We start from the raw sequence: 15,250 nt of genomic DNA, 5'->3' as shown, positions 1-15,250 counted from the left end.
TGTACATGGCTACAAATCAGCTGTTTGTTTACTTCCACTGTCTTAATGCTTAACTCAAAGGTTTTGCATTACAATCAAGTGAAACAATGACCACAGAACACAGGTACTGTCATACTTGTAAAAATAAAGAATATAAAGGTCATTCCAGTACTAATCACCTCACAATTAGGCAACAGAATTTAAACAGCAAACACAAGGATTCCTCTAATTTTAATTTAAAACACATCTCAAAGATTCATCAATTTTTGACAATGAATGTTTTTACAGGAGTGCTTTGTATTACAGGGTCTCCTGGCAGAATCCAGTATTAATCCTTCTACCTTGAGTCACATAGTTACAGTGTCCTTTAAAGTATCTCTGTCCAAGGAAAGAGTATTCACATCAGGAGTCCATGAACTTATTATACATAGCAATAAAAAGTTGGGAAACATCAGGAGAATTTTGACTTTATTTGATTGCGACCGACATAAAATAGCATGGCTTTATACACTTACAACACTGATACCAACAAAACTATGTTCCAAAAAAAAGAAGAGATGACAATGACAAGAGAGCAGGGACTGTAAGCTTTGAAAGCAAAAAGCCAAAGATAAATGGTACACACGGGAAACTGAAAGAAAACTGCAAGAAGAACTGGCAGAATTTGGAAAAGGACATGAATGGATGACTGAAACATTGGCAAGGGAGACTGCACAGAATACTGATGTGGAAAATAAGATAGGAGCCCAAATTTTGTAAACAAGGAAAATAAATTAAAGACAGCATACAACACCTAGCTAGGAACTGAGACTGTGATGGAGATGTGCAATTAAATTTCCATTTTTCATGTTGAATGCCATTCTTCCAGGCATGGAAGAATTAATTATCAGGGGACACAGTGAGAAGGAAATTAGGCTGGAGACAAGCAGAAGTCTGGAGAAGAACAAAAAAGGAAGAGTGTATTTTAGAAACACTAATCACAGGAAAATACAGATGATGACAGCAGTCTGGATATAAGCTGGAAAGATCAAATATGAATCCCAGCTATTTAGAGTCTCATGAAACATTTATACAGGTGGACAAAGAAGAGGATAGATACCACTGCTTCATAAAAGTAATAGTATCATGATGGACAGAATTTCTGAAGTTACTACTCCAGTGCTGGGCCTGATTCAAAATGCCTACAGCTTCCATAGCTCCTAAAAAGGCTACCACAGGAGAAGAAAGCTCATTAGCTGAAGAAAGAATAGCCACTGAAGAACAAATAAAAGGGAAAACCCACCACAGGGTGTAGAAAACCTTGGTAAGGAAAAACCCATTGGTTATCCTCCCCTGGCCACAGCAGACTTTGCTATAGCACTGTACAGGTGCCACTGCTGTTGTGACCTTGGCTCTGAGCAGGATGTGATGACTACTTTGATTATTTAATCCTCAAAGTACTTTTATACAACCACTGTTACGGGAATCTCACTTAAAGGGGACAGGTAACTGTTGAAGTTCAGCTGTAGGAATTTTAAGTCCTCTATTTCTGTCCCATACTTTTACTCACACAGCAATGGCTAACACTCCTTCACCCTGGTAACCCCCAGATTACAGAGCCCCTTGCACAGCTTGACACTTGTATTCTGCTACAGGCATGAAAACAGACATTTCAGAGGTCAAAAAAATGTCATCTTTTTCATGTGCAGGAGTTGAGTCAGCTCACTTAGGACTTCCTGAAGGCTTCTAAACAAATGCTTGCAGCATAGCCAACTTCATCCACCTGAGAAACAGTTGTTTCTTAGAACAGGATTCTTAAAGTAACAGGCTTTTAGCATACCTACACTTTCGTTCTCTACAGCTTAGTCTAAGAGCCATATAGCTGAGTTAAAAAAAAAATAAATCCAACTTGCAAATGTATCTGCAAAAACGTGACACAAACTTAAACAGATTTTTTCAAGCAAAACCTGTTTCTGCCACTCTTTTCCCATTAATTTTGAAATCTGTTTCTGTATGTAACTATAGTGTGAAATACTATTTTTTTTTTTTTTTTTAATCAACACATTACTCACCTCTGGCGTCTGGACAGCAGAATTCCAAATAACAGGTCTCTGAAGAAAAACAACTTGCTTTGTGGCCAGGTTTCCTTCACTAAAATTTAAGGAAAATCCTTTGAATATTTCAAGGCAATAACATTCCTGTAACATTCACGCCTTTCATAGTCAACTGTAAATTGTGTGTGTATGAGTCAGAAGAGGATAGGTTATCAAGCATTTGCTGGTGTTTTAATTCATAAACTGGTTTGTAATAATAATAATAATAATAAAACAAACAGAAGCACACAGCTTGGTTAAGGTGTTGCACATGTAAACAAATACAGAACAAAACATTTTTATTAGTATGATTGGAGTAACTTGACAGGACTGTGCTTGAAAGCTTAAGTACCAAAGCTCCTACTTTTAATGAAAGACCATACCTTTGCAACATCTGAAATTAAACATTAAAGAGTATTTTTTTCATCTATTTGCACTGATAGATATACAACAACATGCAACTATCTAGTAACACCACAGCAAACAGCCTCAATTTCAGAAGATAAACAGCTTCAACAAGTATCTCAGTATCTGTGAGACAGGAAATTTGTGAAGTAAGACTCTTAGTTAGCAGTAAAATTGTTTTCTGGTTTTAACGTAACATCTGAGACAGTGGGATAAGCTTGCCTTTTCACTACCTCTGGACAAAAGGTCTCAGCTCAGTTTAACCAGTACATCCACAATGAGGTAAGTGACACAGGTGGTTTTGTACATGGGAGGGACAAGAGAAGAAAGAAGTAAGAGAGCAAAAAAAGAACTTCAGTTGTGGGTTTTCTGTTGAAAAAGTTCATCAAAAACAACTCAGGTATTCATGTCTCAAAAATGTTGCATTCTTTTACTACTGGTTAATAAAAAAAGGAATTGTCCTTTACAACCTCTTGAAGATTTTAGATATTTGTTTTCAATACCTTTCCATCAAAAATACAGGCCACCAAATTGACTGCATGTGACTTACAAAGCAAGACTCTGTAAGGACTAAATGCATGCAAGAATTGTGAGATCAGAGCTCTGGGATGGGAGGGTTTAAAAAAAAATTCTGTGCTCTTCCACATATCAGAACTACGTTTTGGTAACTTCTTCTCTCCCTACTCTACTTCTGTGCAGTATTCAATGAGCTCTTAACATGCATAAAGGAAATACACTGAAACACTTTAGCACGAAAGCAACTACAAATACATGAGTAAGATAAAAAAACAGCACCACAAAACTTTAATGACTTAAAACAGACTTGTAGTGATTACCACACAGTGAGCCCACTTCAAGAAGTCATGATTCCACCTATTCCCCTATCAATAATAAAACTGTATTTTTATGCTTAACGCTCTGGAAGGAAGTAGTAAAATAATGTCTGATCGTACTTCAGTACGGTAAGTCACAATCTCAGCAACCACACACATAAGGTTGACATAACTGATACATATTTCATGCCAGGGCTAGGACTGATGAATTTGTTTTTTTAATATTAGGGACTCACTCCAAGAAAAATCAGGGACTAAAACCATTGCTAGAGGATCAGAAAGAATTTATTAACAGCCTACCCTAGTAGAGTGCCTCAAAGTAAGCTCTGAGAACATACACAGAACAGCACTATTCCCAGCTGTATCTGATCAATAGTCAATTATGATGACTTTGTGATGGTGCTTGGCCCATCACAACCTTCCTCTCAACCCTGCTGAACTAAGGTCAAGGCATGTCTTTGCATACCTTCCTTGGATGAGAGAAGAGAACTATCCTAAACTGCAGCCTTTGGGGAAGACAGGGAAATGAGGAGGTTATTTTCTTTAACTTAACATGTTTTCTCCTCTGTGAGTCCCTACCTTCCTTATTTCTATTAATTGAAAAAAAATAACACATATGTTACACTTTTACATTATGAAAAGGAAATCAGCAATCCTGCAAACTTACTCCACATTGCCAGTTATCTTCCCCTGCCTCATTTATGCCTATTTTGGTAATATCAACTGGGAAATCTCTCTTTCAAGTGAGAAGGTTGTGCAGAATGCCTGTCATGGGGAATTGCCTATGCTCTATTTTGTAACTGTGTCTGCATTCCTGCAGCAAAAAAAAAAAAAAAAAAAAAAGAAAAAAGAAACAAACATTAAGCTTCAGCTTGTATAAATTCTACTAGAATGGAGAAAGGACACACTGGTGAGTAGACAATCAGTAAATTAACAATTTTCTAAGTCTCACCTTATTAAAATGCTGCACACGACAAAGCAGCTATGAGCTTAATTCACAAAGAACTCAATGACAGTGGGATTTCCACAGAATTTAAATGAGAAAAAAACACTTAGAGTAAGCCACTCCATAGCTTCCCTCTCATTTCCACACTTCCACTTTGCCTTGTAAGCCAGGGCATTTTGCAAACGTAGATGAAGTTGTTTGTGATGATAAACTAATAACCACAAAGTCAATGTTTTTGCACTGTATTTGCCTGCTTGCTTTCCGGTGCTTGCAGACAGTCCGTCCTGCCGATTTTCAGGGACTACAGCAATCAGTGAGGGGAAATAAAGGTCACTGCGAAGTACGGCTGCTGGAGCCTTTTTCCTGTCTCTTCTTGTAAGAGGGATGAGGAGCAACAGAGACTCTTTTGTTAAAACACCAGCTATTTGCTTGTCTGCTTATGCTGAATTGGCAATAAGTCCGTCCTCTTAGTGTATGCATATATTAAATAAATCTCTAAGAACAATCATCCAACTGGAAGCTACTCAGGCCTGCTATGATTTTTACATCTGTTTTTATTTTTATTGTGCATACACTTTCTATGTACGAATCAACTAAGGTTAGACAGTGTTTCTTGAACAAATGAAAAAAAGTTATAATAAGTTCTTTTAATCTATTTGGTTTATTTGCATTTCCCCAAAATGAAGTTTCGCACTCCTTTGCAGTTGCATTGCATTTAGACTTTCAGCTCTGAGACATGTACCAATGTGGGACAGTAAGGCTCCCACAGGACTTGACACAACTGTTCCATCCAAAACAAAACCAGTAAAGAATTCTAACTTTAGACCACAAACATGTACGGAATTCCAGAAATTCACAATAACATTATTTTGATAACTCCAGTAGCACTAAATTACCAACAAAATAATTTCTAACATGTTTTTTTTCCCCCTAATCACTAAATATAACTTCTAAAAGGGCTATTCATCTTATCCGTGATATACAGCTTCTGAACTTGGCATAATTATTGTCAAATTCCTGTCATGAAAACATTTAACTGTATGTTACGGCTGTATATAATGCAGGAGGCTCTAGTGAATGAGGTCACTAGTACTATTGTGGCTCTTCCTTACATTCTTTCTTGGTCAAAAAATACTTTAGTGACTGCTAACCGTATTTAAATATCCAAGATAGGGATGATATCCAAGAGATGGATACAAACATTGCATCACATCCATTTTTTTCATGCTCTGTTCTGCTGTATGCCTGGAAAAACAATCACTGACAGAAGACTAGCAACTTCTGTGGGTTTTCTACTTTGTTAACAAAAAAAACACCCCAAAAAGGTCCTTATCTTTCAAACAACACTGCACAAAATGCAACTCTGCGTGTTCTCTACTATTGCTCTACTTGTAACAACAAAGATCACATTTCTTGAGGAAATGCTTCCTGTATCCTGCATGATTTAGCTCTTGAGGTAGGAGCTAAAGGACAAAACAGGCCTACAGGCTGCTGCCCGTGCCTGAAATGGGCATCCATGACATTCAGCTAGCATGTGGCATGACACTCTGTGCAACACGCCATTATTTTATGGAGAGGAACATCTGTAAAAATAATACCACCTTCAAAGAACAGCAACATCAAAACCACACAGGAGCAGGCTTTACAGCCTGCCATTTTTACATTCTGTTTCAAATCCAACCTATATTTAAAAAAGAAAAAAAAAAGAAGGGAGATAGAGAAACACTCTGTGTGTGACAATCCTGTCACACTCCAGACCTTATTAGCTTGTGGTCACACCTTTTGTCTACAGATGAACAGTAGGCTTAATGGCCAGGAACAAATTGTAGAAGATCTGAGATGAGGAAAGTTTTGCAAAAAATTAGGAATAGACTAAGGCAGAGAATAAGACATAAAATGGAGGTAAATAAAAATGGGGAGCAGGCTGCCTTGCTAACATTTTTTATTCTTAAATAGAATTTTCATTATATATTTTGCATTTTAAAAACAAACAAACAAACAAACATGAAAACATGAATTTGCCAAATTGTTTATTTGTTCAGTATTTCTGAAACCTGTTAAATTCAGGCTGAGTTCTGAGGTCAGAGTTCCCCGTCTGGGAAAAGGACTGCTGGTGGGCAGCATGAGGTATCTTTATCCAGCATTTAACTTGAACTCCTAAGATCATCTACCACCACAGTACTAGCATCTTTCCTATCAGACACACAGTAACCATGTAGGAATTTCTTTCTCTTTTTCAAATGCCAATATTGATGTCTAATAATAGTATTTATCGATCACTATGCAGGCTGTCAGGACAGAAACACTTCTTTAGAGTCTTTTAAGAATTCTTAATTCCCAGCTAGGAATTCTGTTAATGAACTTTTGTTTATTTACTTCTAAAAAGAAATCTCAATAACTGTATATTAGACATACTACATGCACGCTCAAAACGTGATTTACCATATTTCTTCTAATGTGGACTGTGAGATACCTTCCAGACAACAACTATCAGACAATTCATGCACACACCTACACAACTATTTAAATCAGAAAACAAATGCTTTGTATTCATCAATCATTCCAATGTCAATATGAAGTGAATCCAACTTCATGTTTGGCCAGAATACAATCCTGTTTTGCGTCTAGCAGTGGGCTGGTTGTCTCACATCTGGAAACCAAAGCTATTTCAGACACCTAGCATAACCTCAATGTCTTGCTGGTACGTCACCTTCTCAGTAACTCAAGAAACAGACGCTGTCTATTGAATCCATTATCACTTCATACTGCATTTTTTTCTACTATTATTATTATTTTTTTTAATAGCACTTAGCTTCTTCTAAGCAGCCCTGCTTTTGCTCTGCAATCTACCAGGTGCAAAATAGCATCTGCTGCCTGCAGCAAGCCCAGACTGAGCTAACATGGCTGCTCAGGACAGTTTTACCCCTTCTGTCCAACCCCTCGGGGATGGGTACAGGTACACTGCTTGTGTGATAGCAAAGGTTAGGGGTTTAAACCTCTCTCATCCTATGACCTTCAGCACACCAGGAGTACTAGAACCTTCCTATCCGACTGTTCACTCACGCCCTTCCAAAAAGTTGATCTGATTCTGAAAGGCTACTTCTCAATCTTTAAGATCTGGCCAAAAGTTTCATCTGTTTATGAAAACCAGGCTCAGCAGTTCACATACCCTAAGAAGTCACCAAGTTCAAAGATAACACATGTAGATTAAGAATTTAAAAAAAAGAATTGAAGGATAGACGTTTTGTTTTGTGTTCTGAGAAATACTTCTTGATGGAGCAGGAGCTTTGCACAGTAAATTCAGAATTTCGTAAGTTTCAGAAGAAAACAAAACAGAGAAATCGTTAAAAATAGGAAAACATGCTAGATGTTTTACCTCAATTTCTACTGTCTTAGCTTGTAAACAGATGATTAAAAACAAAACAAAACAAAACAAAAAAAAACACAGAAACAAGAACAACAGAACACAGATAAAGAGGACAGCTATTTTCTGACCAGAAAAACCTCCTTCTTACATGGGTGAGTTAATTTAATTATGTCAAATCACTTGAACAAAATTCTGTTTTCTTGTAGCAGTTCTCTTAGAAACTTGCATTCATGTCCTTTTTATGCTGTCTTGATTTAATGCAGTGAGGTCTAGATCCAAAGATTACTAAAGTCACCCAGCTTTTCCATCGTTTTCATGAGCTCTAAGCTGTGCCTCAGTACATTTTTTCCCTGAACTTCAGCAATCTTAATCTGATGGAAGCAGAATTGAAAACAAAACAAAACAAAACTGTGTAAGCTTAATTCAGTGATACATTTGCCATTTTTTATGGCAGGTACTCTGAATAAAAGCACGGTACGTTTTCCATTAAAAAGAAATTCTGAAACATTATATGGGATCTAGGTCTACTATTTAGCTGTTCTTACATATACAGGTATTTTCCCCAAGACATCCAACGAAATATTAAAGCAAGAAAATGTGAGAACTGAAATCCAGTAGTTCATTACTATATGTAAACTGAAACAGTATCTACATTAAAGAAGAGAAACAGCTGGATTAGATCATAACTTGCTGGATTAGCACATTCTCCTCGTTAATTTGCAATAAACAGTGCATGACTGTTTTGTGACAAAATCACTTGATAATTCACTAAGATGTGCAACTGTGAAGACACAGCAAAATGCTGCATCCTGCTGTTTGCATACCTGTCATGTCGTACAATAGGTGTAGGCAGGACACAGGTCAGGAGCCATCCAAACTCAGCCAGTGTGTGCAATAAAGGTCCGTAATCTGTTTTAATTTCACACCCCTACATTAATAATTATAAAAAGTAGTAAAGACACTCTGTACAGGGTTTATTTGCATTTTTACACATAAATTACAACCCCTCTTCTTTCTTAGTTATAACATGATAATTTGTATTTGGTGTGAAAAGGGATTCCCTATTTCAAACTGAAAGCAATTTGAAAAGTTCAAGACAACAGATTAGATAATCAGAGGAATATTAACTTTAGATACGAGTCCTGATTCAGTACGACACTCAAAGCACATCTATCTTGTTAAATTTGTCATGTTGCTAAATCAGCTCCTAAAACACAAGTTTTTAAAACAGCAGAAATTATTTCTCAATTGATATATTTAGGTTTTTACTTCCAATCTGAGTAACAAGCATCTCACCTAGCTATAGGCCTACTTGTACTTTTATTTATTTATTTTTAGGCTTTAGTCTTGTGCCAGGTCTGTTCACATAAGTAAATGTATTTATTGCTGAGAATTTTAAGAGTAAGTCCGTAGCATCCTCCACTAATTCATATGTAACTTTACTAAGAAAAATAAGTCTTTTGATATTTAAAAGTAATATTTTTACTAAGAACATACATCTGAAAACTCTACTTAACTCATACAGTATCAGTTTTCTGTTCTAATTCCAAGTTTGACTTCCCCTTTATTTAAGAATACATTGTCAGTGGAGCTGCACTTGCTGAAATTAGGTCTGTTTTGGTCTGAATATCAACATTTACGAGCGTCAAGCCAGTACTTCTGCAGTGCATTTCTTTTATGCATATGACTAATGGGCACAGGCCTGACCTCATTTTTATGATTCAAGGCTAGTTTAGTTTATTCAGGTGGCTTAAAGAAATCATCCTAAAATGTTTATCAAATACTGGTACAGTCATTCTACAGAAACAAACAAAGCAAGCTAGAAGTAGGAAATTGTGTTGCTAAATAATTACCAATTTACCTCAATAACTGTCCATTGTTCAACTACTATTGCATCATTTCCTTTCCGGTTAGAACCTGGAACCCCAGCACCTTCTTCTTCGTAGATAAATATTCCTTCTAAAGATTTGGGCAAATAATCACCTGCAAACAAAGACAAACATAAGCTAAAATATAAGTTTTTAGCTCAGTATCTTACTGAGATATGGGCTTACACGTGGGCTTATATTTTCCCACTGAACAGTCCTTCAAATGAAATGGAACTAAGACAGCAAATAACTCCAAGTTCTTTCTGCATCTAATTACAATTTCACGAAGCATACAAGTCAATTTATTATTCAAAACCCCCTTTTCAATACAAATTGAGCTATGAACTGTTTCATTTTCTCTAAAGAAACTCTGAGTTCACGTTTCCCATATTCAACATATCCCCTGCAGCAAACAGGCACAAAACCTCTTTATTCAACTCCAATACTGTATGCCTAACAATAAATGTGGCTTTTGGTGTGGTGGGAGAGACTGTAAAGATAAATGAAGCATGAAGTGTAAAGTCTTGCTACAGTTACTTAAATAAATACATAAATGGCCAAAGGAAAAGCTTGAAAGAGAAGTGATTGTAGGAAGATTCCTGATGTGAAGGACATTTCAGAGAATACCTCCCTGACTTACTTGTGGAAGTCTAACAGTATCCAGTTAGCCCAAACTAAAGCTGTGCATGAAATATTAATTCATTTTCTGTCTCTTCTCCTAAGTGCAATAAGGAAGCCTTTTGTGCAGTTCTACCTTGCCAACTAGCTATCCTAAACAATTAAACTAAATTTAAACTGAAAAATTATGCATTCCTCAAAATATCAGGTTTAAATCCTCTCCAATATTGCACAAATATGTAAAGAGATGACTATTTGCCACAGCTTCAGTGGCAGAAATAAGCTTAAAAGGTGTCTAGCAAAGCAAAGCTATGTAATACAACTGCTCTGGCTTTAAAATTGGACCAGACCAGCATGGAAGTTTTCCAAGTCAAACAGGAAGTCCTGTTTTGTTGTTGTTGTTTTACTTGTTTTACCAATATGCTTGTTAATGTACTGTAAGACACTGAGCATTTATTCATATTATCTTTATTTTTCCTATATTGCATATAAGAAACTTACTTACATTGAGCTATGATTATTTAGATACTTACGTATCTGTATCCCATGCTTTTGTAAAGCTACCGAACATGTTATTTTATTTCTAGAATATATGCAAATACAGTGCAGATACTGAATATATGGCTTCAGGCACAAACATGAACACCTGCAGAGTTCCTAACAGTTCATAAATTCTCAATCTCATTAATTAATGAATTTGAACCTGTCTTCAGTGTTTAGGCAGATACTTATAATCATCAACCAGTAACACGTTTAACATGCTAGATTTTTTTTTTTTAAATCATGATAATATAACTCTGAATTTTAATGCATTATTGAAGCAAGGCACCTCCACTAAGTGGCTTTTGAGACAAATGGTTAAGTCGAAACTTATGTCAAAATAACATCTGGTTTATCCTTGTTAATATTATTAAAAAAAAAAAAAGACACTGGCTGGCAGATAAAGCTAAATAGAAAAAGCAAAAGTGTCATCACAGCACTCCTATCAATCTTAAGTACTTCTATGATTATGAGAACCTGCAAGGTAGCAACAAACAGAAGCAACACTACCTTGACCCAAATGGAGCTAAAAAAGAACTTACCTGGATTACTTGTATGACTCCCTTCTGTTTTGGTTGTCATTGAGAATTAAAAATGACTTAATTCTTTCGAATTTGTACCTGCCTTGAATTGGGAATTGCATTTTGATCATGTTAGCAACAGAATTCTGTTTACTCCATACAACATCCAAGCAAAATGAAAATTTCTGCAGCTGCTTTACCTGCATCCATTGTTTTCAGTTATATTAAAACATTATCTAAAACTTGCTCATTTCACTACATCAATATAGAAGGACAACTGCTGCTGTAGATACCTTGCAAACTAAAAGCAAACTTAAAAACTAAGATAAAGATGACAATTGAATGCACATGCAAACATACAAGAAGTGCAATTCTGGTGATGAGTGTGAAAATTTAAACACTTTTTTTCCCCTAAAAAGCCCAGTTTTTAACTGGTTATAAAACTCTTCAATGTTCATCTCATGAAAAAATATTTTAGCTTATGAACTCAGCAGCTAAAGTAATCTTATACTGCGGTTACAGACACTTGATCAGCTACAGAATGCCATCCATGTAGAGGGTTGTGCCTTTGAATACTTCCAGCAGAATTCAGCAGCGTCACACCCATGTGTGTCACTGAAATACATCCCAGCCACGTGGGGCTGAAGAAGCAAGCAGCAACTGCTGCAAAGAGGCCGCATGAAATCCCTAAGTCAGTCATAACCTGGGTATTAAAGCTGGGACAGTTATGCACACAGAAAAAAAGCAGACAGCAACAGGGGAACGGAAAGATTGCAAAAACTGTTTTTGGACAACAGCTGCAAAGATTCATTTCAACAGCTGCTGAAAAAACCCTTGGTGAATTGTAATGTATCTCCAAAGAGTTATTTTCCAGCTCTAAAAAAAACTATTGAAAACCAGCAGTCAGATTTCTCACCTCTCCTCCCCCAAAGGAATCTTTGTTCTTCCACTGACTTCAATAGATAGGAATTATAGTTCAAGAAAAATGGATGGCCAATACAAACTGTGCCATTCAACGGTTTATATGCAAAAAAATATGCAATTTGAGAGAGAATAGCTGACAAATTCAACTTGATAGAAATATAATGATGTCGATGCACTTGTGTTCCTTCACAGATTCTGGCAAATTACTAAATTTACTTTGTTGCTGAGCTATAGAAATATAATTAACATTCAAGGCTAAGTTACCGAGAAGAAAAAAAAAATACACACACACACACACAGATATATATAAAATCAAGCTCTTATTTTGTCAGGGTTCGATTTTTGAAGAACACATATTTAAACATAAAATCTTTAGAAGTTAAACTTTTTTTTTTTTTTTAAATTCAGCCCTTCACTAACCCAAGCCTTGCAAAGTGAATGCTGATTGCATTATTATTTTTAATCAGAACATCAGAAAAAGGAAGCATGAATCTCTTGATCACATAGGAGTTCTGAAAGAGCTAGGAGGTTCCCTTCAGGGAAAAACTGTGATCAAATTGAAACTGGCAGAAGGAACAAGACAATTTAGGAATCTGAGGAGAAATCCTGTAGCCTGAAGCTCTATGGTTCTAACAATTTTAGCGTGCTAAATGAGCTTGTAGGCTCCTGCAGAAGAGAGCAAGAAGCAGGAGGGACCAGGGAACACTTCCCTCTCCCACCTTCATGAAAAAATGCTGGAGAATCTGCCTACAGTTAAGGGTAAGAGCAAAAGCAGATTTCTCTACTTAGTGCATGTGTCCAAATCCAACCAGAACCACCTATAGAAAGATGATGGATCTGAAGCTTCAGGATAAACAATCAAATTAATTCAACTCAGGGTTTTGGTAAGAATTTTAAGCCTAGCACAGAACTGAAGAAAGGAGGAAGTGTGGAAAGTCTTACTTTGCTTAAATCTTAATGGTGCAGTAAGCACAAGAAGAACAGAAGGCGCTTTTTTGTCTCATTAGAAATATTCCAAGCACAGCACAGTGTCTAGAGTGAGAAGCAGCAGAACACAACTGAAATGCATCTAATAATTTTTCTATTATCTTTTCCCTTTAAAAAGAGAAAAAGAAAACAGAACTAGCGCAACAGGTTTATTTCATTATAATGCTACACTCCTTTCATGCTTTGAAAATCCCAAATTTGATTAAAAAAGCAGAAATTGCAATTATTCAGAGCTGCAACTGCACAAAAAACAACAGTATTTCCTTTTCAGGGAAGGAAATTCTACAAATTTACAAAGACTATCTGAACACATTTACAAATTGCCCTTCACACCAACATGCATCTACTTTTTGCAAAATAAATAGATCCACATGAATAAGTAAAAGCTTCCAGATATTGCGGGATAGTGCTCACCTTTAGAAGTTTCCCAGTGTACAAAAGAATCTGTTAAGGATAATCCTTGTTTATAATAAAATGTAGTTAGTTCTAGCCAGTCTGCTTCCAGTGTACTAATAACTGGTCCCTTTCTTGTTACTTTCATGGACAAGATGCCCTCATGATAGGTCCAGCAGGTAGAGTCATCATCAAAAACATTGAAGACTGTATACAGCTTGTCTGAGAAAAGAAAAGAAAAAAAAAAAGAAGAAAAATGAGCCTCTGGAAGACAGAGCTCTCAAAAATATTATCTTCTTATTTCAGCCTGCTTTTGTATTTTTAAGTATCAGTTTTACAAATTGCTTCCTTATGCAACTTTATTCACCTAGAGCCCTCAACACCAGAAAATAAAACAAAACAAAACAAACAAAAAAACCAAACAACAGGATGAGCTGTGAGGAGGGTAAGCTATAGTACACAACAGAACTTTGAACATACTGTAGTTGGGTTGTTGCTGGACCACCTTCTAGGTAGGTGGGTTTTGCATAGGGGAAAATATAGTAGATTCAAGAGAAAACCCAGTGGAAATAGGCTATATTTCTGTCACTCATGAAACTTTTGACTACAAATATTCAGAATGACTAACTGAAATTAAAAACATTTTTCTAAATTTTTACATATGATGAATGCCTTGTATAGCCTTTTTACTCATTCTTTTTTTGCAGATGATTTAAGTACCAGTATAATCAGCTCCATACTGGGGTTTACCACACAGTAACTGATGAGAGTATGAGTGTATGCAAAACAAACAAGATCTGTGTATTCACAGATGCTTCTCACATCCAGCCATTAATACAGTGATGTTACAAAAAGTCAAATATTCAAAAAAAGTAAATTCAGAAATCCATAGTATTTTAGGTATTCACTGGTGATGAGTTAGGAAGTCTTAGCTAAATAAATGTATTTTAAAAAGGAAGAACATGACACAAGTACAGTCATGTCTGGGTCACTGTTGCAGGGAAAAAACAAAGCAATTGCAAAAAAATTCCCTGTGATTATGTCTACTACTACAACTTCTGAGCAGCCTAAATCAACACAAACCTCTAGAAAGCAGAAGTATTCACATTGCCAAACCAGACGAACCTGGTTTAGATGATCCCAGTTAAGACACTAGTCTCTCTAAGCTCCAGAAATAGAGAAAGATTTTCAAAGCATTATTTGGACTTTAAGTAGTTTTAATCAATTTCTACGAGAAACCTTTTGGAGTGGGTAATAACACATAAGGCATCTGAAATAAGAGAGTAAATTCAGGACAAATTACTGAACTCCATCACTATGAGATGACTTTTCTTCCTATACAGTTGTATTTTGTCACCTCTACAGGTGGAGGTGCTACCATTAATGTGTTTATCTTGGTAAAGCTTGATTTTCCTATTAAGAAAAATTTTTGAAAATTCCTATCAGTATTTTTTAAAAGGATGGTTAACCACAACATTTACAAGGAAAGGTGTTTACATTTTCAGAAAATTTGTCTTAAAACTTCCAATAACTTTACTGACTAGTAGTAGAGAGGATAGGTATATTCCTGCCAAACTTTTAGAAGTTTAGAATTTCCTGAGAACTCTGCATCTAGGGGCTGCAGTGGTTGGTAATCCACCTGGTTACACTTGCATGCACGAACCAAAACTCAACTGTGAGTTTTCTCCTTTTTCCTTACAGGATCTATGTTCTACTATGTATAGCAAGCCCACTGTCTCAAGCTGCAAGGAAAGAGTTAAGGTTTAACAGATCGTGCTCTAACAGCCCAGCATGTTG

At 36.1% G+C, this 15,250-nt stretch overlaps 1 protein-coding gene across 5 annotated transcripts in view; it reads right to left on the bottom strand.

The window, feature by feature from the left end:
* Positions 1 to 15,250, bottom strand: part of RFTN2 (raftlin family member 2) — a 33,404-nt gene that overhangs the window by 6,944 nt on the left and 11,210 nt on the right. For 4 of the 5 annotated variants that reach the window (XM_082764141.1, XM_082764142.1, XM_082764145.1 and 1 more), the window contains 4 exons: positions 13,475 to 13,675; positions 9,464 to 9,585; positions 8,427 to 8,530; positions 2,031 to 2,109 (listed from right to left, as the gene is read on the bottom strand). In XM_082764141.1, coding sequence (XP_082620267.1) covers positions 2,031 to 2,109; positions 8,427 to 8,530; positions 9,464 to 9,585; positions 13,475 to 13,675 — 506 coding nt within the window. Of the gene's footprint in view, positions 1 to 301; positions 913 to 2,030; positions 2,110 to 8,426; positions 8,531 to 9,463; positions 9,586 to 13,474; positions 13,676 to 15,250 lie in introns of those variants that run through there. The other variant, XM_082764143.1, reaches the window with a different exon arrangement.

The sequence above is a fragment of the Aythya marila genome (genome assembly GCF_965140915.1).
Source record: "Aythya marila genome assembly, chromosome: 6".
Classification (NCBI taxonomy): Eukaryota; Metazoa; Chordata; class Aves; order Anseriformes; family Anatidae; genus Aythya; species Aythya marila.
This window is presented reverse-complemented; position numbering and strand designations above follow the sequence as displayed.